Source organism: Capra hircus, chromosome 7, assembly GCF_001704415.2.
Source record: "Capra hircus breed San Clemente chromosome 7, ASM170441v1, whole genome shotgun sequence".
In the NCBI taxonomy this organism is placed as follows: Eukaryota; Metazoa; Chordata; class Mammalia; order Artiodactyla; family Bovidae; genus Capra; species Capra hircus.
Window position 1 is genome coordinate 15,628,597 of NC_030814.1, and position 26,484 is coordinate 15,655,080.

Consider the following 26,484-nt stretch of genomic DNA (forward strand, 5'->3'; position numbering starts at 1 on the left):
CAGCTTTAGCATCATTCCTTCCAAAGAACACCCAGGACTGATCTCCTTTAGAATGGACTGGTTGAATCTCCTTGCAGTCCGAAGTACTATCTAATTCTAGAACATTTTCACCACTCCCAAAAGAAACCCTTCACACACTGCCTTCATCTCAGATCTCCTGGTAATCACTAATCTACTTTCTGTCTCTATGGAGTTGTCTATTCTAGACGTTTCCTATAAATGCAGTAATAATAGTGTGTGGTCTTTGCGTCTGGCTTTTTTCACTTACCAACATGTTTTCAAGGTTCATCCATATTGTAGCATGTAACAGTACTTGATTCCTCCTGATGGCTAAATATTATCCCATTGTACAGATGATACATTCTGAACTACACAAAACCATTTATCTCTTAGCAGCTGTTGGATTGTTTCCACTTGTTGAATATTGTGCACAACGCTAGTGTGAATATTTGTGTACAGCTTTTTCTGTGAACATCTTGCTTCCATTTTCCAGGATAAACACCCAGGGGTGGAATTCCTGGGTAATATGGTAATTCTATGTTTAACTTTTTGTGGAAATTCCAAACCATTTTCCAGAGTATACCACTTTATATTCCCACCAGTAATATATGAGTGTTTCTATTTCTTGCTTTGTGTAGATACAGATATCCAATTGATGCCATATTCCTTCTGCTTAAACAAGGTCCTTTAATGTTTCTAAATAGTTCAGATCTGCTGGCAACAAATTCTCTCAGCTTTTTCTTCATTTTTGAAAAATTTTTACCAGGTATAAAAAATTCTAGGATGGCAGTTTGTCTTTGAAGAGGCTGCACCATTGTCTACTAGTTTACACAGTTTTTGATGAGAAATCTGCTTTAATTCTTATTTTTGTTCCCTCGTACAGAATGTTTTTTTTTCCCCTCTCTTGTTGCCTCCAAGATTTTTCTCCTTGTCTGTTTTTCAGCAGTTTGAGTAGGATGTGCTTATGTGTATTTTTGTCTATATTCTTTTTGGGCTTCTGTAAACATTTAGGTTGATTTTTTATCTTTCATTAGTTTCAGAAAACTCTCAGAGATAATCTTTTCTATTTCGTGTAACATTTTCCCTCTACTCACCTTCTATTATTTCAATTGCACTCATATCTTTTCATATTGTCCCACAGTTCTTGGATGCTCTGTTCTATTTTTCCTCATTTTTCCTTTCTTCTTTTTCATTCTTTTCTTTTTTTCCTATCCAATGTCTCCTCAGAGGAGTTTGTTACCATATGAAATTCAGAAATTTATTCTGAACAATTTCTTTTGGCCTATATTCAAGTTTACTAATTCTTTTTTTCAAGTTTACTAATCTTTTGTGTTTCAGTTCAGTTCAGTCACTCAGTCGTGTCCGACTGTTTGTGACCCCATGAATCACAGCACGCCAGGCCTCCCTGTCCATCACCAACTCCCGGAGTTCACTCAGACTCGTGTCCATCGAGTCCGTGATGCCATCCAGCCATCTCATCCTCTGTCGTCTCCTTCTTCTCCTGCCCCCAATCCCTCCCAGCATCAAAGTCTTTTCCAATGAGTCAACTCTTCGCATGAGGTGGCCAAAGTACTGGAGTTTCAGCTTTAGCATCATTCCTTCCAAAGAAATCCCAGGGCTGATCTCCTTCAGAATGAACTTGTTGGATCTCCTTGCGATCCAAGGGACTCTCAAGAGTCTTCTCCAACACCACAGTTCAAAAGCATCAATTCCTCAGCACTCAGCCTTCTTCACAGTCCAACTTTCACATCCATACATGACTACTGGAAAAACCATAGCCTTGACTAGACGGACCTTAGTCGGCAAAGTAATGTCTCTCCTTTTGAATATGCTATCTAGGTTGGTCATAACTTTTCTTCCAAGGAGTAAGCGTCTTTTCATTTCATGGCTGCAGTCACCATCTGCAGTGATTTTGGAGCCCCGAAAAAATAAAGTCTGACACTGTTTCCACTGTTTCCCCATCTATTTCCCATGAAGTGATGGGACCAGATGCCATGATCTTCGTTTTCTGAATGTTGAGCTTTAAGCCAACTTTTCACTCTGCTCTTTCACTTTCATCAAGAGGCTTTTTAGTTCCTCTTCACGCTCTGCCATAAGGGTGGTATCATCTGCCTATCTGAAGTTATTGATATTTCTCCCGGCAATCTTGATTCCAGCTTGTGTTTCTTCCAGTCCAACGTTTCTCATGATGTACTCTGCATAGAAGTTAAATAAGCAGGGTGACAATATACAGCCTTGATGTACTCCTTTTCCTATTTGGAACCAGTCTGTTGTTCCATGTCCAGTTCTAACTGTTGCTTCCTGACCTGCATACAGATTTCTCAAGAGGCTGGTCAGGTGGTCTGGTATTCCCATCTCTTTCAGAATTTTCCACAGTTTATTGTGATCCACACAGTCAAAGGCTTTGGCATAGTCAATAAAGCAGAAATAGTTGTTTTTCTGGAACTCTCTTGATTTTTCCATGATCCAGCAGATGTTGGCAATTTGATCTCTGGTTCCTCGGCCTTTTCTAAAACCAGCTTGAACATCAGGAAGTTCACAGTTCACGTATTGCTGAAGCCTGCCTTGGAGAATTTTGAGCATTACTTTACTAGCGTGTGAGATGAGTGCAATGCTTTGTGTTTAGGTGGTTGCTAAGTTAGGAAGGACTTCTTCATCCATGATAGCATGTTTTTCATTCCTGATAAATGAATTTTATTCCTTTTTTTAAAAAATAGTTTCCATTTTGCTGCTGAAATTCCCTATCTGTTCATGCATGTTACCAACATTTCTCCCCAGATCCTTCAATAGATTAATCATAGTATTTTCAAGTCATTTTTCTCATAGATCCAATTTCTGGGCCATCTCTCAGTCTGGTTCTGACTATGTCTTCAGAATGGGTTTTTTCTTGCTTCTTTGCCATGTCAGTTTGACCACATGCCAGACATAATTTACTGAGGTAAATAGTATTTACTCCAAAGGGCATGCCTCTTCAGCCATCAGGCTTAGGGTGGGGGTTGACTAAATATAGGCAGTAGCTGAGCTAAGTTGGGGTTTTGATGTTGCTGAAGTTATCGTTATTCCACTACAGACTTTGGACCCCTCCATCCTGGGGCTGTTCTGCTTTAGTGTGAGGTCTGGAATGCTCGAAGTATTTTCTCAGTGTTCCTGCTTCACCCCTACCTTTCAGCATACCATGGCCATGTGGGGTGAGATGGGGGGTTTCTCTCTCCATGTTTCTTACCCTTCTCTCAGAAGTAGTGACACCTAGACAGCATAGTAAAAAGCAGGGACATTACTTTGCCAACAAAGGTCCATCTAGTCAAAGCTATGGTTTTTCCTGTAGTCATGTATGGATGTGAGAGTTGGACTATAAAGAAAGCTGAGCACTGAAGAATTGATGCTTTTGAACTGTGGTGTTGGAGAAGACTCTTGAGAGTCTCTTGGACTGCAAGGAGATCCAACCAGTCCATCTTAAAGGAGATCAGTCCTGAATATTCTCTGAAAGGACTGATGCTGAAGCTGAAACTCCAATACTTTGGCCACCTGATGGGAATAATGGACTCACTGGAAAAGACCCTGATGCTGGGAAAGATTGGAGGCGGGAGGAGAAGGGGACAGCAGAGGATGAGATGGTTGGATGGCATCACTGGCTCAATGCACGTGAGTTTGAGTTAACTCCAGGAGTTGGTGATGGACAGGGAGTCTTGATGCGCTGCAGTCCATGGGGTTGCAAAGAGTCGGACATGACTGAGCTGCTGAACTGAACTGAACAGAAGTAGTGTGCTGATGTTCATTGTGGGGGCAGGCTGATTTTTTAAAGAAATTCTCTTATTCTAGCTTCAGTCTATGTAGGCCATGGGGGCTGGTGCCTCAAGAGTGGGGCTTATCTGTCACATTCCCCTGTGGCAGCTGAACTTTGTCTTATAACGTGCAAAAGAGCCAGTTTCTTGTCCATACCCCTGTCGTGAGAGATACTGGGTTTCTCTCAGTGCAGGATCCTGGGCATGACTCGGGCTGTGCCTCCCCTCAGCGGCAGAGACCTTTTGCTACAATCTTTCCTTTCCCAGTGATGGCTGACCTTTTGCAGAGGACTGGGGCTGAGAGGGTTTCTTCTTTTGCCCCAGTGGCAGATGAATTCTGCTTTGTATGAGAGAAGGTTCTGGGTTTTATGCTTCTCCTCCAGAGGCAGCCCCTCCCCATCTGTATGTCTGTCCCACTGAAGAGGCTCTGTCTATTCCCCTGCCCTGCTCCCCATCTTTCTTATGAGTGCTGGTGGAGGTCTGTGAGAAGAAATCTCATTACTGGGGGTGGTCTCCCTTGTATGTGCAGCTCTTAGTTTTTGCTGTTATTTTCACACTTATTTGGCTCTGATGAGTTTGTCAAAATAGTTTGTTTTCTTACCTGTTCTTTCAGCGGTAGTTTTTCCTCCCATGTTCTGCAAAATGTAGGACAGTTTGGGTGTCTCATCTCTTCTCAGTTCCCATGTCCTATGAGAGGCTCTAAAAGAGTTTTAATTTTGCAGATTATCTAGCTTTTTTCTTTTCTCTTTGGTTTCTGTTACTGTGGGAGCAATATTCCCCATCCTATGTGGAAGCAGACACCAATCTTTTTTAGGACACCAATCTTTTACCATCAATGTTACAACATTTTTGAAGGAATGATGCTAAAGCTGAAACTCCAGTACTTTGGCCACCTCATGCAAAGAGGTGACTCATTGGAAAAGACTCTGATGCTAGGAGGGATTGTGGGTAGGAGGAAAAGGGGACGACAGAGGATGAAATGGCTGGATGGCATCACCGACTCAATGGACGTGAGTTTGAGTGAACTCCAGGAGATGGTGATAGACAGGGAGGCCTGGCGTGCTGTGACTCATGGGGTCGCAAAGAGTCGGACACAACTGAGCGACTGAACTGAACTGAATCTTTTACCATCAATGTTACATTTATGATTGTTTTGTTTTCTGATGTCTTGAATATTTATTTATTTTCTCTTGATAATAAAAAGTTTAAGGCTGAGTATAGCTTTGGTTGTGTCATGTTCTTCTAAGTTATCTCATTTTCATTATTTAAAAAGTAGCCTATAACTTTAATTTCTTTGACCCAGGAATTTAAGATTCTGTTTTTAACTTTAAAATTAAGAGAAGAAAGGGGGCTAAAAATCTTTACTGAGAGTTTAATGTATATAATTGTAAGCATCACACACACAAACCCAGAATATCTAACCAGTGTAGAAGGGATCAATCTGTTTTCCACATTGAGCTTCTTTCACCTACTTTGTAATTATCTCTCGTTTTTGCTCATGGCCCCTCATCACCAAATTCTAGTTTGATTCAGTGATTTACAGTATGCTTTAATAGCCAGTAAGGATGGTCCGATCTCAATATTCTCTCTCCATAATTTATTAGATACCTCAGACATTCAATGTTCCTTGAAAACCTTAAGGTCATTTAGTCCAATGAAAGAAAAACCTTATTGGGATTAAAAGCTGCATTGTGTGAAATGTATGCGTTAATTCTGGAAAAGAGCGTTTTAGCATTAGATCCTACTACCCCAGAACATGCTGTCATTCCATGTCCATATCTTGTTTGTAAACTTAATAGAACTTTATATTTTTTTCATCTAGGTTCATGCCTTCTGTTAAACTGTAAACTGTTTTATAGAATATCATATTGTGAGTGGAATATTTTTCCTAATTTCCATTTTTATCTAGTGATTGTTTTTACAGATAATTAACATTCTTACAGATAGGTATTGACTTTTGTATTTATTTAACAAATCTCATCTCAGCTATTTAACAAATCTCATCAATTATAATAGTTTTTAGTAAGATCCCCTGGGTTTTATGAAATGGAAAACCACAAACAGTAGAAAGAATACAGATATACTTTTTTTTTCCTTTTTACAAAGAGAAATAAAAACATATAAAGCTTCTAATTGATGTGGATGCTTCTGGTCCAAGGAGGATGAGACGGTTGGATGGCATCACTGACTTGATGGAGTCTGAGTAAACTCCGGGAGTTGGTGTTGCACAGGGAGGCCTGGCATGCTGCAGTCCATGGAGTCACAAAGAGTTAGACATGACTTGAGCAACTGAACTGAACTGAACTGAGGCCACTGTAATGACTGGAGCTTGTGACTCAGAATGTCACCTGCCATATCAATAAACAAAGGATGTTATGACCATCAGGCCATCAGCCACTGCAGCTGCCCCCACTCCCTGTGCACCCTGAAGGTATTCAGGATCTAGAAAAAATAGGATACGGGCCCTAGATAGTGCAAATACGTATCAAAGGAATGATTTCATTAAGCCCAGTTTCTTGCATCTCCTGTACGTAGGCCACCTCACCTGCCTCCTGAGAAACCTGTATGCAGGTCAAGAAGCAATGGTTAGAATCAAACATGAAACAACAGACTGGTTCAACATTGGGAAAGGAGTATGTCAAGGCTGTATATTGTAACCCTCCTTATTTAATTTATATGTGGAGTACATCATGCGAAATGCTGGGCTGGATGACACACAAGCTAGAATCAAGGTTGCCAGGAGAAAAATCAACAACCTCAGATATGCAGATGATACTACTCTAGTGGAAGAAAACAGAGAGAAATTAAAAGAGCCTCTTGATGAATGTGAAAGAGGAGAGTGAAAAAGCTGGTTTAAAACTCAACATTCAAAAAATGAAGATCATGGTATCTGGTCCCATCACTTCAAGGCAAATGGATGGGGAAAAAGTAGAAACAGTGAAAGACTTTATTTTCTTGGGCTTCAAAGTAATTAGGGATGGTGACTGCACCCATGAAATGAAAAGACGCTTGCTCCTTAGAAGAAAAGCTATGACAAACCTAGATAGCATATTAAAAAGCAGAGACATCACTTTGCCGACAAAGGTCCATATAGTCAAAGCTATGGTTTTTCCAGTAGTCACATTTGGATGTGAGAGTTGGACCGTAAAGAAGGCTGAGTGCCAAAGAAGTGATGCTTTCAAATTGTGATGCTAAAGAAGACTCTTGAGAGTACCTTGGACTGCAAGGAGATCAAACCAGTCCATCCTAAAGGAGATCAACTCTGAGTATTCGTTGGAAGGACTGATGCTGAAGCGGAAGCTCCAATACTTTGGCCACCTGATATGAAGAACTGACTCATTTTAAAAGACCCTGATGCTAGGAAAGCCTGAGGGCAGGAGGAGAAGGGGGTGACAGAGGATGATATGGTTGGATGGCATCACCGATTCAATGGACATGAATTTGAGCAACCTCTGGGAGATAGCGATGGACAGGGAAGCCTGTCATGCTGTAATCAGTGGGGTTGCAGAGTTGGACACAGCTGAGTAACTGAACAACAGCAGTACATAGACAAGTGCTAAATTTATTAACTTGGAATGTCTGTTTTTCTCTAATTAACATAGTCTTTTGATGTTTCTACTGCCTGCTTTTTTGTTGCAAAAACTCCTATATAACCTGGCTCTTCCCTTACCTCTTTGGGGCAGTCTCTCCCTCAGAGCTATCTGAGAGGCTGCTTGCTGGGCTTAGGTCCTCAGCCAGTCTACCAATAAAGTATAATTCTCAACTTCTATGTTGTGCTGCTTTTTTTTTTTCTTTCAGTCAACAGGTTTCCGGGAGCCAGCATGAGGAACTCCACCCATGGCAAAGGTCATGAGGAAGGAGGCTTCGGCATACGCAAAGGCAGGATCGAGCCTCAGGAAACCCCCTGTTCCCGAGCATCTACCCCCAAAACCAAAGTTTGCCTGCTTTACTGTTTCATGCTCTCACCTATACCTCTGACTTTTCGGGTGGCTGACCCCCATTACCTCTCTCGGAGAATAAGTTAACTTACAGCTCCAAGTTAATAAAAATTCCTGAGCGTGACAAGAGTGTTTCAATTTACGAACTCCTCTGAAGGTTATCTAGCCTGCCTGTACAGGTTCGTCCAGCCACATGTGATTGTTTACAGCCTCCCAACCGTGAGAGGCACGAGTCGTTTTAGACCTACTAAAGGTAGATTCTTTTGGGGAAGTTAGAAGTTATTAGTATAGTGGGTTAGGAATTATATTGGTAAAGGGTTTTTCATTTGTGATGCCAATAATTGCCGCTAAGTCTCCATATTCCCTGCCCTGGGTGTGACAAGGGTGTCTCAGGTCAAACCTCTCTGCTGGCAGACTAGTTTGTGTGGCAGGATTATCCATACTCCTGCCACTATGCACATGATTGTTTACTACCTCTCAACCATAAACAGCACAGAGAGTTTGGAGTATTTTGAAAATCTTAATTAGCATAGGGCCTTTCTCATTGTTGAGTCAATGATTGCCGCCAGGCCTCCATATCTTTAGGCACCTGGGAATATATTAATGTATTTGGAATATAGAAAAGGAAATATAGTAGTTTTTGATGTTAGCAATACTAGACTTTTTGAGTTAATGAATTTTCTCTTTTGTTATAGATCACTGTACTTTGTTATAAGTCACTGTGTCCTTGCTATGTAAAAATGTAACTTTATCACTATCTTAAGACTAAATAGATCTTAAGGGGAACATTGGTGAAGGGTTTTCATTTGTGGGGCTGATGTTTGCTGCTAAATCTCCATATTCCCTGCCCTTATAATGAATATGACTAGCATATAGGAGAAATAAGTATTAACCTTTAAGATTAATCATATTAACCTTAGGTTAAATAAATTCCTTTCTTAGTTGTAACCCACTACACCCTCACCCTATAGGAATGCAACTTTATCTGCTACCTTCAGAGGGTGGCGCCTGGTTTAAGAAAAAACACCCTTGGAAAAAATAAGTTTTCTGGTTAACTGACCATTGTCAGAAAGAAAGGGTCGTAAAATGTCAGCAGGCCTCATGGCCAGAAGATGATGTAAAACCCCTAAGACCTTTTTTTATACATTTATGTGAAGCACCTGATTTTGATAAAGGTCAGGACTGCTGACCCCCACGTGACTCTGTATTCATCCCTATGTATAACAAAAGGTATATAAGCAAACCTAAAAAATAAAGAAATCGGATCAGTTTCTGGAAAGACTGATTCCCCCGTGTCGTTTCTTCCTTGCTCCCCATTTTTCTGGGTGAATTCCCATCTGGAGCGTGGGTGCTCGCCACGTCTACTCACTTGCCCCGGCTTTTAAGTTCCACACGAGAAGGAGCCCAAGGAGGGGCACCTTCCGATATTCAAGTGGCGCCAGTGGCCCAACGTAGATGGTGCAAATTCCTTGTCTTGGAATTGTATTGGTATCCCACGTAAACCAAGTTATTCAGCCTCTTTTTCTCCACTAATATTTCCTGCTACACTATCCATTTCCAATCTCTCTCTATATCTGTAATTAAATTAGTTTTTTCCTAGGACGTGGATTCCGTCTCCCCTTTGAATTACCCTGGATCCACCGGGGCTGGACCCCGGCAGGTTTTTACAGAGTAAAGTGAGAAACCAGTGGAAGGTTTGAGTATCCATCCGGGTGATCTGCTCTATCTTAACAGAATCCCTCTGACTGCTATGTTGAGAAGAGACCGAGGACAGCCAAGGGCAGGCTGAGGGAGACCTCATAGGAGGCTATTGCAAAACTCCCAACAACAGATGGTGGTGGACTGGAAGAGGGAGTGAAAGATGAAGCCCGAAGATTGTCCTCAATCCAGCTATTGATGAGAGTCAGGTCCTCTCAGACTCTGGCATTAGATGATTTGTCTTGGTTTTGCAAGTTTTTCTTTTCTTTCTTTTTTTTTTTTTTTCCTTTCTTGGTTGTTAAGATACCATTTTTGGTTAGATACAGTCCTAAAACATAATTTTACCTAATTATGATTCTACATTGGTGGTGCTGGTTTAGTCTCTAGGTCGTGCCTGACCCTTGTGACCCCACGTAATTCATCAGGTTCCTCTGTCCGTGGGATTTCCCAGGCAAGAATACTGGAGTCGTTGGCATTTTCTTCTCTGGGATCTTCCCAACCCAGGGACTGAACTTGGGTCTCCTGCGTTGCAGGCAGTTTGCAAAGTGGCATTTTCTAACCGATGGAATAAATATTACTGTTCTCAATAAGAGGTCAATTGGGTGGTCATCTTAAAAGAAACAAGCTAAAGTTAGATCTCTAATATGTAATACATTCCCATGGGTTAAAAATCTAGGAGTGAAAAACAAAACTCTAAATGAAGATAGGTAGGAAAAGCCATTCTAAATATGACACAAAACCCCAAAGCCACAAAAGCAAGGATTCATAAATCGGATTGCATGAAAATGCCCATTTCTACATGTCAACAAACACTAGGGCACTAGTCAAAATACAGATTATGAAAAGGAAAAAAGATATTTGCAGCTTCTCTAACAGACAGAGAGCTAATATCCAAAGTATGTAGTAAAAAAGACAAATAACCAACAAAAACTATAGAAATAGAAAAGGTCATAGTAAAGAAAATTCCAATGGCTATTAAATATATGAAAATATGATCTACTTTACACATAGTAAGGAAAATAGCAATAAGATATCTTTTATCTGCCCAATTGGCAATAAATGTGAGGACACATGTTTCTAGTAAGAGTATAAATTGGTATAACGTTTGTAGGGGTAATATAGTAGTGTCTAGAGTAATTTTGCTAGATATAGTCTTGCGCCAGCAATTTCACTTCTAGGCTGTCTCTGTCAAAGTGGAGAAAAAGAGAGCAAGCTGTGGAACATTTTGCATGGTATGCTGCCATTTGTTGGGGGTGGGGGAGTGCTGTCTCTCAAAGGATACATAGGAAGGTGGTTACAGTGGTTGTCTCCAAAAAGGGGAACTAGATGGCTGAGGAACTGGAAAAGAAAAGAGACTTCACACTCATTGTTAACCCTTTAGTACCTTTTTGAAATTTATACCTTGTGCATATATTTTGCCTATTTAAAAAAATAAAAATAAAATCAGCCATATCCATGGTCTGTGTCCCATAAAATACTCCAAATTCTCCCATCAAATACATCCAAATGACCTATGTCCAATCAGATAAAAATAACTCATCAGACACCACTGGATACTCAAAAATAACTATTTTATGGTTCATAAGTAATAATCTTAATAATTGTTACAATCTTCTATATTCCATAATATTCAGAGGAACACAACTTTATGTTCTAGTATTTGTTTCCATCCTTTTAATACTCCCATTAAGTTGTTAGAAGTTGGTAAGAATAAGGTCTTGATAGTAATCATTTTGAAAATATATTATTCTATAATAATTGGTATCTTGTTTTAAAAGAGTACATTCTTTAATTTAAAATCAGTAATTATTAAAACTGACATTTAAAATGCATAATGAATCATGATTTTATAACATATTTCTATATAGCTCTAAAACATTTTTTTCTTTTTTTTGTTCAAATTGTTTTTGGATCAGAGTGGGATTTAAGCCACTGATCGATGGCATTTTCATACTTCTTTGGTTTTTTCAGCCAGTCCTGGTGCCATCTAAGGTTTGCTATGACATTTGAATAGTTTTGCCCTATACTTTGTTTCCACTTGATAAACTGCTCTTTATTGTATTGGTGGACAGAAGCAGAAACCTTAGGGTAGTTAATAATGGAACGAAGCTTCTGATCCAAAGAAGAAGTAACTTCTGGAAACTTTGCAGCAATATTTGTTAATTCATCTGGATCTGAGGAAAGATCTGAAAGAAAAAAAAATGGAATAACTATCAAAACAGTTACCTGCTTAAAAAACATTTTTAGAATGTCATTACTCTGTAACAGATAATGCAGTATAGTTTATTTTTATTTTCAGTTCTTAGTGTAGTAAGCTGAAGGATGGTATAAACGGAAACTTAATATACCAAAAGTTAAACACCTTTCTAAATGTCTGTCTCTTCCTTCTTATCATTATCCTACTATCACATTTTCCCCTTTATCTATTCTTAGATGGCAGAAACAGTCAAACTAGTAGGCTGGCTTAGCCTCAGTTCTTTCTGTTGTTGATACTTTGCTTACTTTGACGCGCAAAAAAAATATATGTTAATGCTTATATTGTTCCATTCAACAGGCCCAAATGTTCCAGCTGTAGAATTCTTTATATAGTCAAGGCATGTTCTTGCAACTTCCCTTACTCCTAGGTTTTCTGTTTGCTTTTAAATACATTTGCAACCCGTGCTTGGATTTTTGAAAATTACATTCAGTGATACTGTTTGAGCAAATAATCATGGAAATAAGAACTCTCAATCACTACCATCGAGAAAATACTGATAAACATTTCAGATAACATAAACACTCCTTTGACCTACAATGTAGGAAGACAGAGGATATAACTAGAATGCCAACCTAGTTGGAAAAATAGCAAATTGAAGCTCTTATGACAATTTGCCTGAGAAAGTAAATGAACAATGAGTGCACAGTGAGGGAAATAACCCCTACAGGCTTATTTGAGTGCATTAGCCAGAAGATTGCTGATGACACGCATGATTTTGCTGGGTGATTTCAGATGGCACCTCTCTGAGACAGGGAAATCAGTGAATAAACCCTAGAGAATACAGGAAAGGCAGGCTCCCCCGCTGATTCTTTTGATAGTCACATCTGCTTTTTGCAGAACATAAACAATGAATGAACAAGAGATGCCCGTTGCTCAACAGAATGAAAACTTAAGTACATTTTTGAAGCCAAGAATCTCCTCCTTTTAGAGTTAAGGACGGGTCAATCAATTCAGCCTCTAAAGAATTATTTTGAATTAATAATTTTGGCATTTATAACTGGGAAAAAACTCACGGAGAAAGGAATATTAAAAATAGCTTTAGCACATTTTATGTGCAAAAAGGTGGCAAAGAAAAGTAAAACCATAGGTCTAATAATGTTGCTTGAAAACAAATTCAGAGTAGTGATTCTACCAGGTTTTTGCAGGGGAGAAGGAGCATGGATTGAAATCCCCAGCTTTTCCACTTCTTAGCTATGAGACTTTGCATAGGTATCTGAACCCCAGTCTTCTCTATAAAATAAGGATGATAATATCATCTTGGAGGGGATTCCCCAATGGCTCCGCAGGTAAAGAATCCATCTGCTGTGCAGGAGACGCGGGTTCAATTCCTGGGTCGGGAAGATCCCCCGGAAGAGGTCATGGTAACCCACTACAGCATTCTTGTTGGGAAAATCCCCCGGACAGAGGAGCCTGGCGGGCTACGGTGCATGGGTTGCAAAGAGTCAGACACAATTGAAGCGACAGCGCACACAGCACATCATCTTGCAGGGCTGAAGTGAAGTCGCTCAGTCGTGTCCGACTCTTCGTGACCCCACGGACTGCAGCCCACCAGGCTCCTCCGTCCATGGGATTTTCCAGACAAGAGTACTGGAGTGGGATGCCATTGCCTTCTCCATGCAGGGCTGAGGGGAACGTCAAATAATACATGTAGGATGTCAGCCTCCAAAGGATAGGAATTAATCTTCCAGAACAACTGAATCCGGGGTACAATGAGAGGGCGCTCCATGAATATCAGAAGACACCTTGATCAGAGGATACAGCCCTGTCAGTCTTGAGACCCAGATCAAAAGCCTTAGGGCACTTGCTTTGGCATTCAGATGCTGATTTTCAAAGAAGCAGCTTCTCTCCAGGGCAATATTTTGTAAACTGACCCAGTGGGAGAAACTGCAGATATTTATTTACTTTAACAAAGATTTGGTTCAGTTGCTCAGTCGTGTCAGACTCTTTGCGACCCCATGGACTGCATCACGCCGGGCTTCCCTGCCCATCACCAACTCCCGGAGCTTACTCAAATTCATGTCCATCGAGTCGGTGATGCCATCCAACCATCTGAACAAAGATTATTGGCTCCCTTGAGCAAATACTGTATAGGTTAACTCATTAAAAATAATCTCTACCTAAGAAATAATATCAGCAAACTTACCGAAGAGTTGAGGTAATACTGAAACACCATCAGAGTAGGCTATATACTTCCATTGGTTAGTTCGAAGCATGTAGGTGGAAGCATTTACATTGCATCCATGGAATTCACTCAGAATCCAGGGTGGGTGTAGGTTTTTTAATTTTTGTTCATTCTTAAACATTTCTGACGATGATGGCAGCAGAGAGTATCCGCTCAGGTTCTGAGGCAGAGGAATTCCAGCAATATCTACATGACAAAAATAAGACTTTTTTTTTTTTTTAATTGCATCCCATAGCATGCGGGATGATCCCTGACCAGGGGGTGGAACCTGTGCCCCTGCATTGGAGTCATGGGTTGCCAGGGAAGTCACAAAATAACACAGGATTGAGATGTTATGGGGAGGGAGGTGGGAGGGGGGTTCATGTTTGGGAATGCATGTAAGAATTAAAGATTTTAAAATTTTAAAAATAAAAAACTAAAAAAAAATAAAATAAAAAATAAAGTAAGTCATTCTTTCATTCGTTGAACATTGATAAATGACATCATTAAAGGTCACAGAGACTAGAGATTGTATATAGATTTTGTAAATAGGCTGCCTAGACCCAAATGCTTACTTCCCAGACTTGTGACTTTGGGCGTGTTGTTAACCATTCTGAACCTCAGTTTCCTCAACTGTAAAAGGGAAATAATAACAGTGCCTGTATTTCACAGATCTATGTTAGGTTTAAATCTGATAACTTATGTAAAATTCTGAGAATAGTGCCTGACACATAGGAAACCCTCAATAAATATTAGTTAATATCATAAGTTCTTCATTTCTGAATCATTAAGAGATCACAGGTATCTCTCAGATTTGTTCCACAGAATAATAACAAAATGTATATGAGAAAGGAGTCTAGTAGTTACATATGTTTGCCAACAATAGTTAAAATTAAATAAACTTATTGTAGATGTAAATTTATTGCTGATATGTATCATAAATCTTCAAGGTATATAGTGTGCCATGTATCCCAAAGTTATTTGATGACAGAATTTTTGTTTATTTCTAAGTAGCATCTCGAGGGACTAATATTTTGCAGAACATATGTTGGGAAATCCTGGATCATACTGATTTAGAGAAAAATAATCTATTTTTTCCTTACCAAATATAGATACCAAAAACAACGCATAAGAAATGTCTAACTTAAAAAAGAGGCAGTATTTTTTAAAAGTGGTTTAAAAGCATTTGCTTGGAATTCAAGTTATCTTTTTCCTATAGAAAAATAGGGAATTCGCCGGCAGTCCAGTGGTTAGGGCTCTTGTGATTTCACTGCCATGCACCCAGGTTCAATCCCTGGTAGGAAAACTAAGATCTTGCAAGCCATGAAAAAAAAAATACCATTAATTATGGCTGGGGACTTGGGATAGTTCCAAAAGGAGTCTGCAGTTGCCTCCCCCACAGTTTCTCTGGTTCCAATGTTCCATGTTTTTAGAAACATTAATTTAGAAATAATTATATTTCCAATGAAAAATAGAAAGTACTATATCTGCAATGCTAGAAATGAAACAAAATTGAATAATAAAATTATTTTAGCTTGACTGTACATATTTAAGTGAGCTTCCCAGGTGGCTCAGTGGTAAAGAATTCACCTGTCAATGCAGGAGACCCAAGTTCGAACCTGGGGTTGGGAAGATCTCCTGGAGAGGGAAATGGCAAGCTACTCCAGTATTCTTGGGTGGAAAATTCCAGGGAGAGAGGAGCCTGGAGGGCCACAGTCCATAGGATTGCAAAGAGTTGGCCACAACTGAGCAACTGAGCCAACACATAAAGGTATGTGAGGCAAAACAGATTAATTAAACGAGAATAAGGAAGTAGACAAAGGCCTCTAGTATAAATCTTCTAAAGGGACTTGTTTTACATATGAAAGTGAAGTCGCTCAGTCGTGTCCGAGTCTTTGCGACCCCATGGACGGTAGCCTACCAGGCTCCGCAGTCCATGGGATTTCCCAGGCAAGAATACTGGAGTGGGCTGCCATTTCTTTCTCCAGGGGGGTCTTCCCAACCCAGGGATCGAACCCGGGTCTCCTGCATTGCAGACAGATGCTCAGACGGTAGTCTGAGCCACTATAACTTAATTAAAAAAACTGTATCTTTCATTTCCTTGGAAGGGGCATATTACAAGTCCTAATCTTCTGCCAACCATCCATCATCAGGGACTTTTTTTGAGAAAGAATGACAAGTAAAAGAAAGGAAGAGAAATAATTGAGATAACTGGTTAATAACAAAAGAAGAAGAAAGAGCAAAGATGTTAAAGAGAGAAAATGCAAAAGATGCACAAGAGAAAAGATAGCTCAGGACCTCCCTGGAGGTCCAATGGTTAAAACTCTGCCTGCCAGTCAGGGGGTCTGCACTGCTTCCCGGGTGGGGGAAGAGTCCATGGGCCACGTGGCAACTGAGCCCCTGTGCCACAACTACTGAGCCCGCATTCTGGCGTCTGTTCGCTGCAACAAGGGAAGCCAAGGCCATGAGAAACCCATGTGCTCACTGCAACTAGAGAGTAGCCCTTGCTCGCCGCAATGAGAGAAGGCCCATGCACAGCAACGAAGACCCAGGGAGGCCAAAACTTTTACATAATTAAAAAAATAATAATAATTTTAAAAAAGAACAGGATGGCCCAAGACGAAACTAGTTGAGCTGCAAGACAGTAGGCTACCTACTGTAAGGTCTACTGTAAGAAGTGGAGAAGGAAATGGCAACCCACTCCAGGATTCTTGCCTGGAAAATCCCATGGATGGAGGAGCCTGGGGCGCTACAGTCTATAGGGTCGCAAAGAGTCAGACACGACTGAGTGACCTCACTTTCACTGTAAGAGGAAAGTGGCCCGGGAATAGGCTGGGTCAGGCTGGTCAGTGTGTCAGCCGTCAGCGGCACCACTGGGAGGCAGAGGAAGGGAGAGAAGGGCTTTGCAGACAGCCTGAAAGCAGGGGCCAACTGGCATACACCCGTGACTGGGGAGTTTCCTGTGTTTAGCATCTTAATCAGCTTTAATACTTAGAAATGCCTTATTTCAGATCTAATCTTAGCCTAATTTTCCTAAAAAAACTTGTTAGACTAAAGAAAATTTAAATAATTCTCTTGTGTTTATTTATGTTAAACTGGGATAAGAATCCATTTAAGTATATATACATATTTCTTACTCATCCAACAAGCTAGTTGCTATTCCAGATGTAGGGAAACAACAGTGGACAAAGCAGGTAAGCTCTCTCAAACTTTAAGAGCTTACATTCTAATGTGGGGAGACAGATAAATCTGCTAGGTGGTAATCAGTGCAACGAAGAAAAATGAAGCAGGGTAAGAGGGCGAGAGAGTGATGGCAGGCACGTGCGTGTGCACTGTGTTATACAGGAGGGTCAGGCGAGGCCTCTCTGATAAGGTGACGTAAACAGAGACCCGAGAAGAAAGGGCTGCGGTGAGCCCAGCAGATCTCTGGAACTGGAGAGGAAAGGCATTCATCCAGGGAACAGCACTTGTAAACACTGAGGCAGGAATCCGCTTCATTCTATCTGCTCCCCAAACACTAAGGAGTCCAGCATGGCTGGAGCAGAGTACGTCAGGGTAAAATTGTTTGAGATCAGTTGCGGGGAGGAAGAAATCATGCTGGACTCACAGGTCTAATCAGAGATTCTGGATTTTACTCTAAGTGATTTTGAACAGAATCATGTCATGGTTTAGATGGTAACTTTTGCATGGTGATGCAGGAGATGTGGGTTCAATCCCTGGGTCAGGAAGATCCCCTGGAGGAGGAAATGACAAACTCACTCCAGAATTCTCATCTGGAGAATCCCATGGACAGAGGAGCCTGGCGGGCTGCAGTCCCTGGGGTCACAAAGAGTAAGACACAGCTTAGTGACAAATGTTAATGATATCTCACATTTAACCATTTACCACGTTCCAGTCATTATTCTAGGCTATGGAACAGTCACTGTTATTTTCATTTTATTGATAAGAAAACTGAAGACCAGACATGTTAAATTTCTTTCTCAAGGGTATACAGTTGGTAAATGCTGAAGGAGGTATTTGAATTTAGGCAGTTTGACTCCAGGATCTCTGGAGTCTTCAATACTGCTCCACCAGTCTGGATCTACTGTAGTTATTCAACTTTACAGTATTTTTTAGCCAATTAAAAACAAAATAATTTATGTAAAATGACCCTCCCAACCCTCCACTAAGATCCTGTAACAAGGAAGCCTTTGCAATTTAAATCATTAGTATTGAAGCATTCTTTTAAACACAACTGCATTTTTATACAATTACATTTTCACAGTTTAAACAGATTCTGGATTTATCCTTTATGTGAAAAGTAGGTAGGTATTTAAAAAAAGGCCAACTATTAAATGAAAAAAAATTCACATGAAAATAAGTTTAAAAGAGAATGTCAAGACAATTTTAATTTAAAAATGGTATTATTTCTAACTGAGCTAAAGGATGCTGATACTAGATTATTAGAGAAGAAAATGTTTTGGGGAGTAATTATTTTAAAAAACTATTTTATTGAAGTATAGCTGACTTAAAATGTTGTGTTAATGTCTACTGTATAGCAAAGTGATTCTCTTACACATATACATACACATTCTTTTTCATATTCTTTTCCATTATGGTTTATTACAGCTTGGGGAGTACTTTTTAAAGCATAATCTCTGAATTAATGATATTAACTTTATAACAGTATAAAGAATTCCATTCAGAGAGATGGCACTTTCCTGCCAGTCCTAGAAAATGACAAGGGGATAGGGCTACAACGATACTTAGACTAAAAGAACTCTTCCTAACTTATCATCAAATATCATTTCATAGAAAATAATCACTCTCCCAAAGTATCTTTAAAAACTGTTTATAAATTCCATGTTTTCAATAAAAACATTGTACCATCTTAAATTTCAACAGGTTTTTTTTATAGTAAGGTACTTTACTAAAACAGGAATACCAGTTGGTCTTTCCTATTTAATATCTTTCTACTTAAGGTTTTTTGAGTCACCATCTTTTATGTATTTCTAACGTTCAAAGAATGGAAGGGAAGAGGAAGTCTGGCTTGAGGTTTTGATCTGAGAAATTTAATCCCATATTCTGTATAAATTGGATTCATACAAAACAATACAGCTATGTATGGCTAAGGTAATATAGAAAGGACCTTTGGAAGTCTCAGAATAGATTATGTCTGTTTTAAGCTTCTAACTGGTTAGGAAGAATCACAAAATAAGTCTTTAATAGACACTTTATCAAAATCTGTATGTTTATTAAGCTTAGATAGAGTACACTGTCTCACAGGTCTAAATTTAGAGTTATTAATCACTACTAAAAGTAGCTTTAAACTCTAAATACTTTCATTTTAAAAGGCTGAATTAAACATCAGATTAAACCCAGACCATCAGAATTATCTTTGCTTTGTTGACTTGAAAGTTTGTTTAAACAAGGCAGCAGATTCAGTTTATGCTAATCCTGGTTTAATTGTTAATAGTATCCCTTTACTCTAAAAAAATGTGTTGATTTGGACAATAAATTAGGTAGATACTTTATCTCAATAACCAACAAGCCACACCAAAACAAAAAACTATTTATATACTTATTTAAAAGCCTGCAGTTTTCTTTTCAATAATACAGGGGGGCCATGTCATTTATCATTTCACTTTTTAAAGTAAAACTGACTATTTTTTACCCAGTTCATCACTACTAGATATTCATACTGTTTCTAATTCTTTAATATAATGTAATATTATCCATGGAGATAAGTCTGTGTGTGCATCTATAGGTTAATTTGGACATGGAACAACAGACTGATTCCAAATCGGGAAAAGGAGTATGTCAAGGCTGTACATTGTCACCCTGCTTATTTAACTTATATGCAGATTACATCATGAGAAATGCTGGACTGGATGAAGCACAAGCTGGAATCAAGGTTGCCAGGAGAAATATCAATAACCTCAGATATGCAGATGACACCACCCTTATGGCAGAAAGCAAAGAAGAACTAAAGAGACTCTTGATGAAAATGAAAGAGGAAAGTGAAAAAGTTGGCTTAAAACTCAACATTCAGAAAACTAAGATCATGGCATCTGGTCCCATCACTTTATGGTAAATAGATGGGGAAACAGTGGAAACAGTAAGAGACTTTATATTTTCGGGCTCCAAAATCACTGAAGGTCATGACTACAGCCATGAAATTAAGATGTTTGTTCCTTGGAAGAAAAGTTATGACCAACCTAGACAGCATATTAAAAAGTAGAGACATTACTTTGCTAACAAAGGTCTGTCTAGTCAAAGCTATAGTTTTTCCAGTAGTCATGTATGGATGTGAGAGTTGGGCCATAAAGAAAGCTGGGCACCAAAGAATGATGGTTTTGAATTGTGGTGTTGGAGAAGACTCTTGAGAGTCTTTTGGACTGCAAGGAGATCCAACCAGTCCATCCTAAAGGAAATCAGACCTGAATATTCATTGGAAGGACTGATGCTGAAGCTGAAACTCCAATACTTTGGCTACCTGATGTGAAGAACTGACTCATTGGGAAAGACCCTGATGCTGGGAAAGGTCAAAGGCAGGAGGAAAAGGGGATGACAGAGGATGAGATAGTTGGATGGCATCACTGACTCAATGGACATGAGTTTGGGTAAACTCCGGGAGTTGGTGATGGATAGGGAGGCCTGGTGTGCTATGGTTCACAGGGTCTCAAAGAGTCAGACACTACTGAGCAACTGAGCTGAAATGAATAGGTTAATTCCTAAAATTGGAATTTTCTAGGTCAAAATATATGCATATTTCTAAGCAATTTGGAACATAATGCCACATTTGCCTCCAGGAAATCTGTGCCAGTTTATACTCCCAGCAGCAGAACATGAGAAGGCATATTTCCAATATGAGATTTTTGCTTTTTAAAAGAATCTTTGCAAACTCTATGTGTGAAAGAAAAATGGTATCTTCTTGTTTTAATATTTTTCTGACTACTGAGTTTGAAGCTTTAAAAATATCTTGGCCATTTCTATGTCTTCTGTTGTGAATTACTTGTTTATATATTCTGGTCAATTTGCTAATAGGGTACGTCTCTTTTTCATAGATTTGTGAGAGTTCTATTAATGTTAACCTTTTATCACTTATAAAAGGTTAATTTTAGATAAATAATGTTACATGTTGTTTCGCAGCTCCAGCAAATGTTCTTGTTTTTTTATTTTTTGGCCTTGATGTGTGTGGCATGTGTGGGATCTTAATTCCCGGACCAGGGATTAAACCTTCACCCCCTGCAGTGGAAGCACAGAGTCTTAACCAGTGGACCTCTAGGGAAGTCCCCTAAGGCTCCCCCTTGCATCTTTTTGTTTCTACCTTATCTCTGATTAACATCTGGTTAATAGGATGCTTCAGTGTTTTATATAAAGTTCCATGCCTAGATATTCTCTTCATTCTCCTCTGCCAACCATATAACTGTAATTTTTTCCCTTTTCATAATAAAAATATTTGTTATGAAACACATTAAGCCTTGAAGATGTTAATTTCCTGTTTAGAACTGGAGAGACACTGATCTTTGGCTTTACTTGCTTGAGTTGGGCAGGTCAAATCAACACATGATGTAAATCCTGTTAATACAATATATTCTGCTGGGAAATGTGATGCAGAAGGAGTCTATTAACAAACGCCAAAGTTAAAAGCAACAAAAACCTATGTAGACCTATGAGTTTTTTTAAACTGTAATAACTGACAAATTATTTTAAAAATTTACAGTTTTAGGGAACTTAACATAATTTCCAGAAGGGTACGGAAGAAATGCAAAGGGGTTTCTGGGAACGTTTTGTTTGGCTAAAGAAATGCTTACTGTCACGCAACATAAAATAGGCAAGGATAGGAAGGTGTCCCCCTAGGTGGATAAATGACAATTCCCTCATTCCAAACAACTTTATTTAGTATTTTCTTAAATAAGCTGTTAAGATACATACATTATGAAATCTTCCAGTTTGCAGATGATTTTTAACTTCATGAGGTTGGCAAGTAGTGATAATGGTGTATCAAGATTGTAGAGAAAATTTGCATTATAGGCAAATATAAAACAATATTCAAAGAAAAATGATTTAAACAGTGCCTATTAATTAACTAACACATAAAGTGATAGAAAGACTAGAAAGAGATGAGAACTCATCACAGACAGCTTTCTACAGATACTGGACTATTTAGCTGCTAAGTCAAAAAAGACAAAATGCCAAATATCACTATGAAATACATTGAGGGAAAACTGAGAAAGAATCATCCCAGCCTTTAACTGTCTTTTGCAGTTCTGATCACTATACCTCAAGAAAGCAGATCAAGGGTAAAAAGTTCAGCAAATTTGGGTGGGGAGAGTTCCATATGAGAAAACACTAGGGGAGGAAACTAAAGAAATGCCACTGTAAAGAATCATTCATATAGCTACATCATACAGCTATAAACATGATAATAAGGGAGACACTTAAAATATACATAATCACACACACCCATTTTTGAATGAAAAACAGAAGTAAGGAAAAGTAATAGGTATTGCCTGGAAATTGATGGAGCCAGAAAGTGGCAAAGATATGACTGTGTGATAATTGCTTTGGGACAAAAGGGAACCAGCAAATGATGAGTAAGAAACTGAACAGATTAAAAATACACACCAGGCAAAAGAACAACAAAGAAGTGTGGTCAAATATGCAAGTGACTTGAAAGAGAAAAGAAGGGCATTGATTTTTTTTTTTTAATTTGGCCGTGAGGCTTGTGGGATTTTAGTTCCCCAGCCAAGGATTCAACCTGGGACCTTGGCAGTGACAGGGAGTGCCGAATCCTAACCACTGGACCACCAGGGAATTCCCAGCACTGATTTAAATGCACAATAAAGAAATTTAAGACCCTGTAACTGTTTTTAATTAAATGAAGGTGAAGACTTTGTAGCAGAAAAAAAGGAGATAATAAGATTTTTCTTATTTAATTTCCAGATATGTTTGTTTCACATTTTAATGTATACATATTAAACACATATATCTTATGCTATGTTACAATTTTCTTTCACCAAAATCTATTTATAAATTGATGGTATTTTTGCAATTGATGGTGCCTTAGAACAGAGTATTTGATGCTATTGAATTTAAAGTCTCCTCTAAATTAGAAGCTAACAGTTCTATATAACTTCTAAATTTATGATGGCTTTATTCTAGTATTTTTAACAAAAATTGCTAAATACCCACATCCAAATGTTGCTATTCGAGACCTATGGTTATGCTTATAGACATTAAGAAGCTAGTAAAACAAGTCATACAGAACAATCTAAGGGTTCTGAGGAGAAATATGCACATAGCATCAACATTAAGGGACACATGTAACATTGTGAAAAATTAGAAGTTTCAAAGTAGATGGAATAATCCGGAAGGGAAATGCCTACATTTTAGGTAGGGGATGGTAGAGAATCAAATGATACACAAATCCTATCCATAAAGTTATAGAACTGAATATCTTATGTGGCTCACTTTATTGTCATATCCTGGTTGTGAATCTTTTGGAGGAAGAAGGACTAGAGGAAGCGAAGGCCAAAGGAACCTGAGGAATATTATCCTCATTTTTCAGACATAGACTGACTCACAGTTAAATCAGCTGCTCAAAGTTATGAACAAGTCAGCAGGGGCCCCTAACCTATCTTGTTTATTCATTTTCCAGCATTACTACAAATAAATATTCAAAGAATGGCATTACTTACCAAGCATAGTAGGGTAAATATCCACAAGAGACACCACACTTGATACTTGTAGGTTGGCCTGAATTCCTGGCCCCATGATCAAGAGTGGGACATGGGAGCTAGCTTCGTACATACTCATCTTATAGAACTGTCGGTGCTCCATAGCCAGCTCCCCGTGGTCTGCGGTGTATATGACGACAGTCTTCTGAAGAAGACCTAACTGGCGAAGAGCCAAGATAATTTCACCTGCAATATAAATTGAAGTAAATCTTAATCAGCCTTTAGTTCACTTTTTCATGGTGACTGCAGCCATGAAATTAAAAGACACTTACTCCTTGGAAGAAAAGTTATGACCAACCTAGATAGTATGTTCAAAAGCAGAGACATTACTTTGCCGACTAAGGTCCATCTAGTCAAGGCTATGGTTTTTCCTGTGGTCATGTATGGATGTGAGAGTTGGACTGTGAAGAAGGCTGAGCGCCGAAGAATTGATGCTTTTGAACTGTGGTGTTGGAGAAGACTCTTGAGAATCCCTTGGACTGCAAGGAGATCCAACCAGTCCATTCTGAAGGAGATCAGCCCTGGGATTTCTTTGGAGGGAATGATGCTAAAGCTGAAACTCCAGTACTTTGGCCACCTCATGAGAAGAGTTGACTCATTGGAAAAGACTCTGATGCTGGGAGAGATTGGGGGCAGGAGGAGAAGGGGACAACAGAGGATGAGATGGCTGGATGGCATCATGGACTCGATGGACGTGAGTCTGAGTGAACTCCAGGAGATGGTGATGAACAGGGAGGCCTGGCGTGCTGCGATTCATGGGGTCGCAAAGAGTTGGACACTACTGAGAGTCTGAACTGAACTGAATGAGTTCATAATGATTCTACCCACTAAGAATCTGTCAGGATGATTCTTAACATCTGAACATTGTCTACTGTTCTTCAGTAAACAGCTTATGCCAGATTTCATGTGCTTGCTTCTCAGTGAATGGACTAAAGAGAGGAAGGAGAAAATGCAGTACCTAAGGATAAGTTCCTTTATTTGGAGGTCACCCTGGCTTGCTTTCTGTGTTTCTGTCAGGGAGTAGGGGAAAACATTACGTCCAGGGACTCGAATGAGAAAAGAAAGGCATGCCTGGGTATGAGCGCTGTGCACATCTCAGGAAACGACTAGTGTCACCATCGACCCACAATTGCTGCCCAATGGGAGGGGATAAAAGGGGTGAGAACTCCTCCTCCTGATACCCTTTCTCTCAAATTCCCTATCACTAGATCATGCCCATGAAGCTGGCTGAGTCTTATGGAAGTCCCACCTTTGAAAAAAAGGCTGGAAGCAGTACAGACGATATATGAATGTGATTTGGCATATTCTTGGGCAGTAAAATTCCTCTGACCAGTCCTGTCTCTAAGGGACATGAAACTTAATCATTTTAATTAAGAGAACACAGTAAGACCCAAGTCTAGAGAGAAGCATCATTTCTATTTTGGCAGCTCCTGAATCTGGCCTTCAGGGCTCTGTATTATTAAAAAAAATAAACAACCCATAGGCAATTCTGAGGTCCAGTTGGATCTGAGACCCAGTCTCTGAGGAGTTATTTATGGGGTGCAGACCATCAGAATCTTTCAACTGGACAACTGTACTTGCTCCCTAATTGGTTCGCTTGCCTCCACTCCTTTTTCCCCTTCATAATAATCTTTCTAAAATATATGATCACGTCACCCCAGCTTAAAACTTTTCCATAGCTTCCCACTGTCTAACTCTTGCGTAAGTTTAGCACCTTCAGCTAGCCACCGCCTAAATCTTTACCTGAAGTAATAATAATCAGCTTGGACTTCCTTGCCTTTGTATACACTCTGCCTTCTGTGTTGGATGCCCTTTCTTCCAGTCTACATGGCAAATCCCCACTCTTCCTTTATGACCCAGCTCAAGCATCACCTCCCTGGTGAAGCACTCCCTGTTCCTCCAGGTAGAGTGAAGTCCTCTGTCCCCAGGACCCTACAACTTGTATACTGCTGTAGTTACACCATGTTAAAACTGCTGGTGTTTATACTCATTCCATAAATGTTTACTGACTTTTTGCTTATGTGCCAGGCACCATGGATGCAAAGCTAGCCACCTCGGATGTAATGATGAATGAGAAGGAATGTCCCTTTCATGACGTCCACATTCTTCAAGGGAAATGGACAGTAAAGAAGTGAGTAGACAAAATCATTAAAGATTATGATGTAAACAAACAAGATGATATGGAATAGAGTAAGCCAGATGATGGAGCTGCTATACTAATTTAGAGTGGCTGGGAAGATAGCCCTGAGGAGGTAATATCTGGGCTGAGAGCTAAAGATTGAGAACACTTAAGGAACTCCCTGGTGATCCAGTGCTTAGGGCTCCACACTTCCACTGCCAGGAGCCTGGGTTCAGCCTCTGGTCAGGAAACTAAGATCCTGCAAACAGTTTTGTGGTGCCAAAACAAACAAAAAAAAAGCCAGCCATGTAAAAAAGCAAAGGGAAGGGCATCCCAGGCAGTGCTCAGATGCTCAGTCATGGCCGACTCTTTGCGACCTCATGGACTATAGCCCGCCAGGCTCCTCTGTCCATGGAATTCTCCAGGCAAGAATACTGAAGTGGGTTGCCATTTCCTTCTCCAATCCCAGGCAGAAGAAGCAGCAAATATAAAGGCCTGAGGTGGGGTAAGAGATTAGAGTACTTTTAATTTCTTAAGAATATTCAGCTTAGTACTACCAGTGCCCAAAGTAATGTGAACAGTACATGCTAAGTCACTTCCGTTGTGTCCAGCTCTTTGCAACCCCATGGACTGCAGCCCGCCAGGCTCCTCTGTGCATGGAATTCTCCAGGCAAGAGGAGAACTGGAATGGGTTGCCATGCCCTCCTCCAGGAGATCTTCCCAACCCAGGGACTGAACCCATGTCTCTTGTGTCTCCTGCATTGACAGGCATGTTATTTGCCACTAATGCCACCTGGAAAGCCCAAT

General features: G+C 39.7%; 1 protein-coding gene across 2 annotated transcripts in view; it reads right to left on the reverse strand.

Moving 5' to 3' along the window:
• ARSK (arylsulfatase family member K) overlaps positions 10,973-26,484 on the reverse strand; it is a 55,069-nt gene continuing 39,557 nt past the window's right edge. For both annotated transcript variants that reach the window (XM_005683442.3, XM_005683441.3), the window contains exons 6-8: positions 23,520-23,744; positions 13,819-14,043; positions 10,973-11,604 (exon numbers count right to left, since the gene is read on the reverse strand). In XM_005683442.3, coding sequence (XP_005683499.2) covers positions 11,315-11,604; positions 13,819-14,043; positions 23,520-23,744 — 740 coding nt within the window. In that variant the 3' untranslated portion in view covers positions 10,973-11,314. The remainder of the gene's footprint in view (positions 11,605-13,818; positions 14,044-23,519; positions 23,745-26,484) is intronic.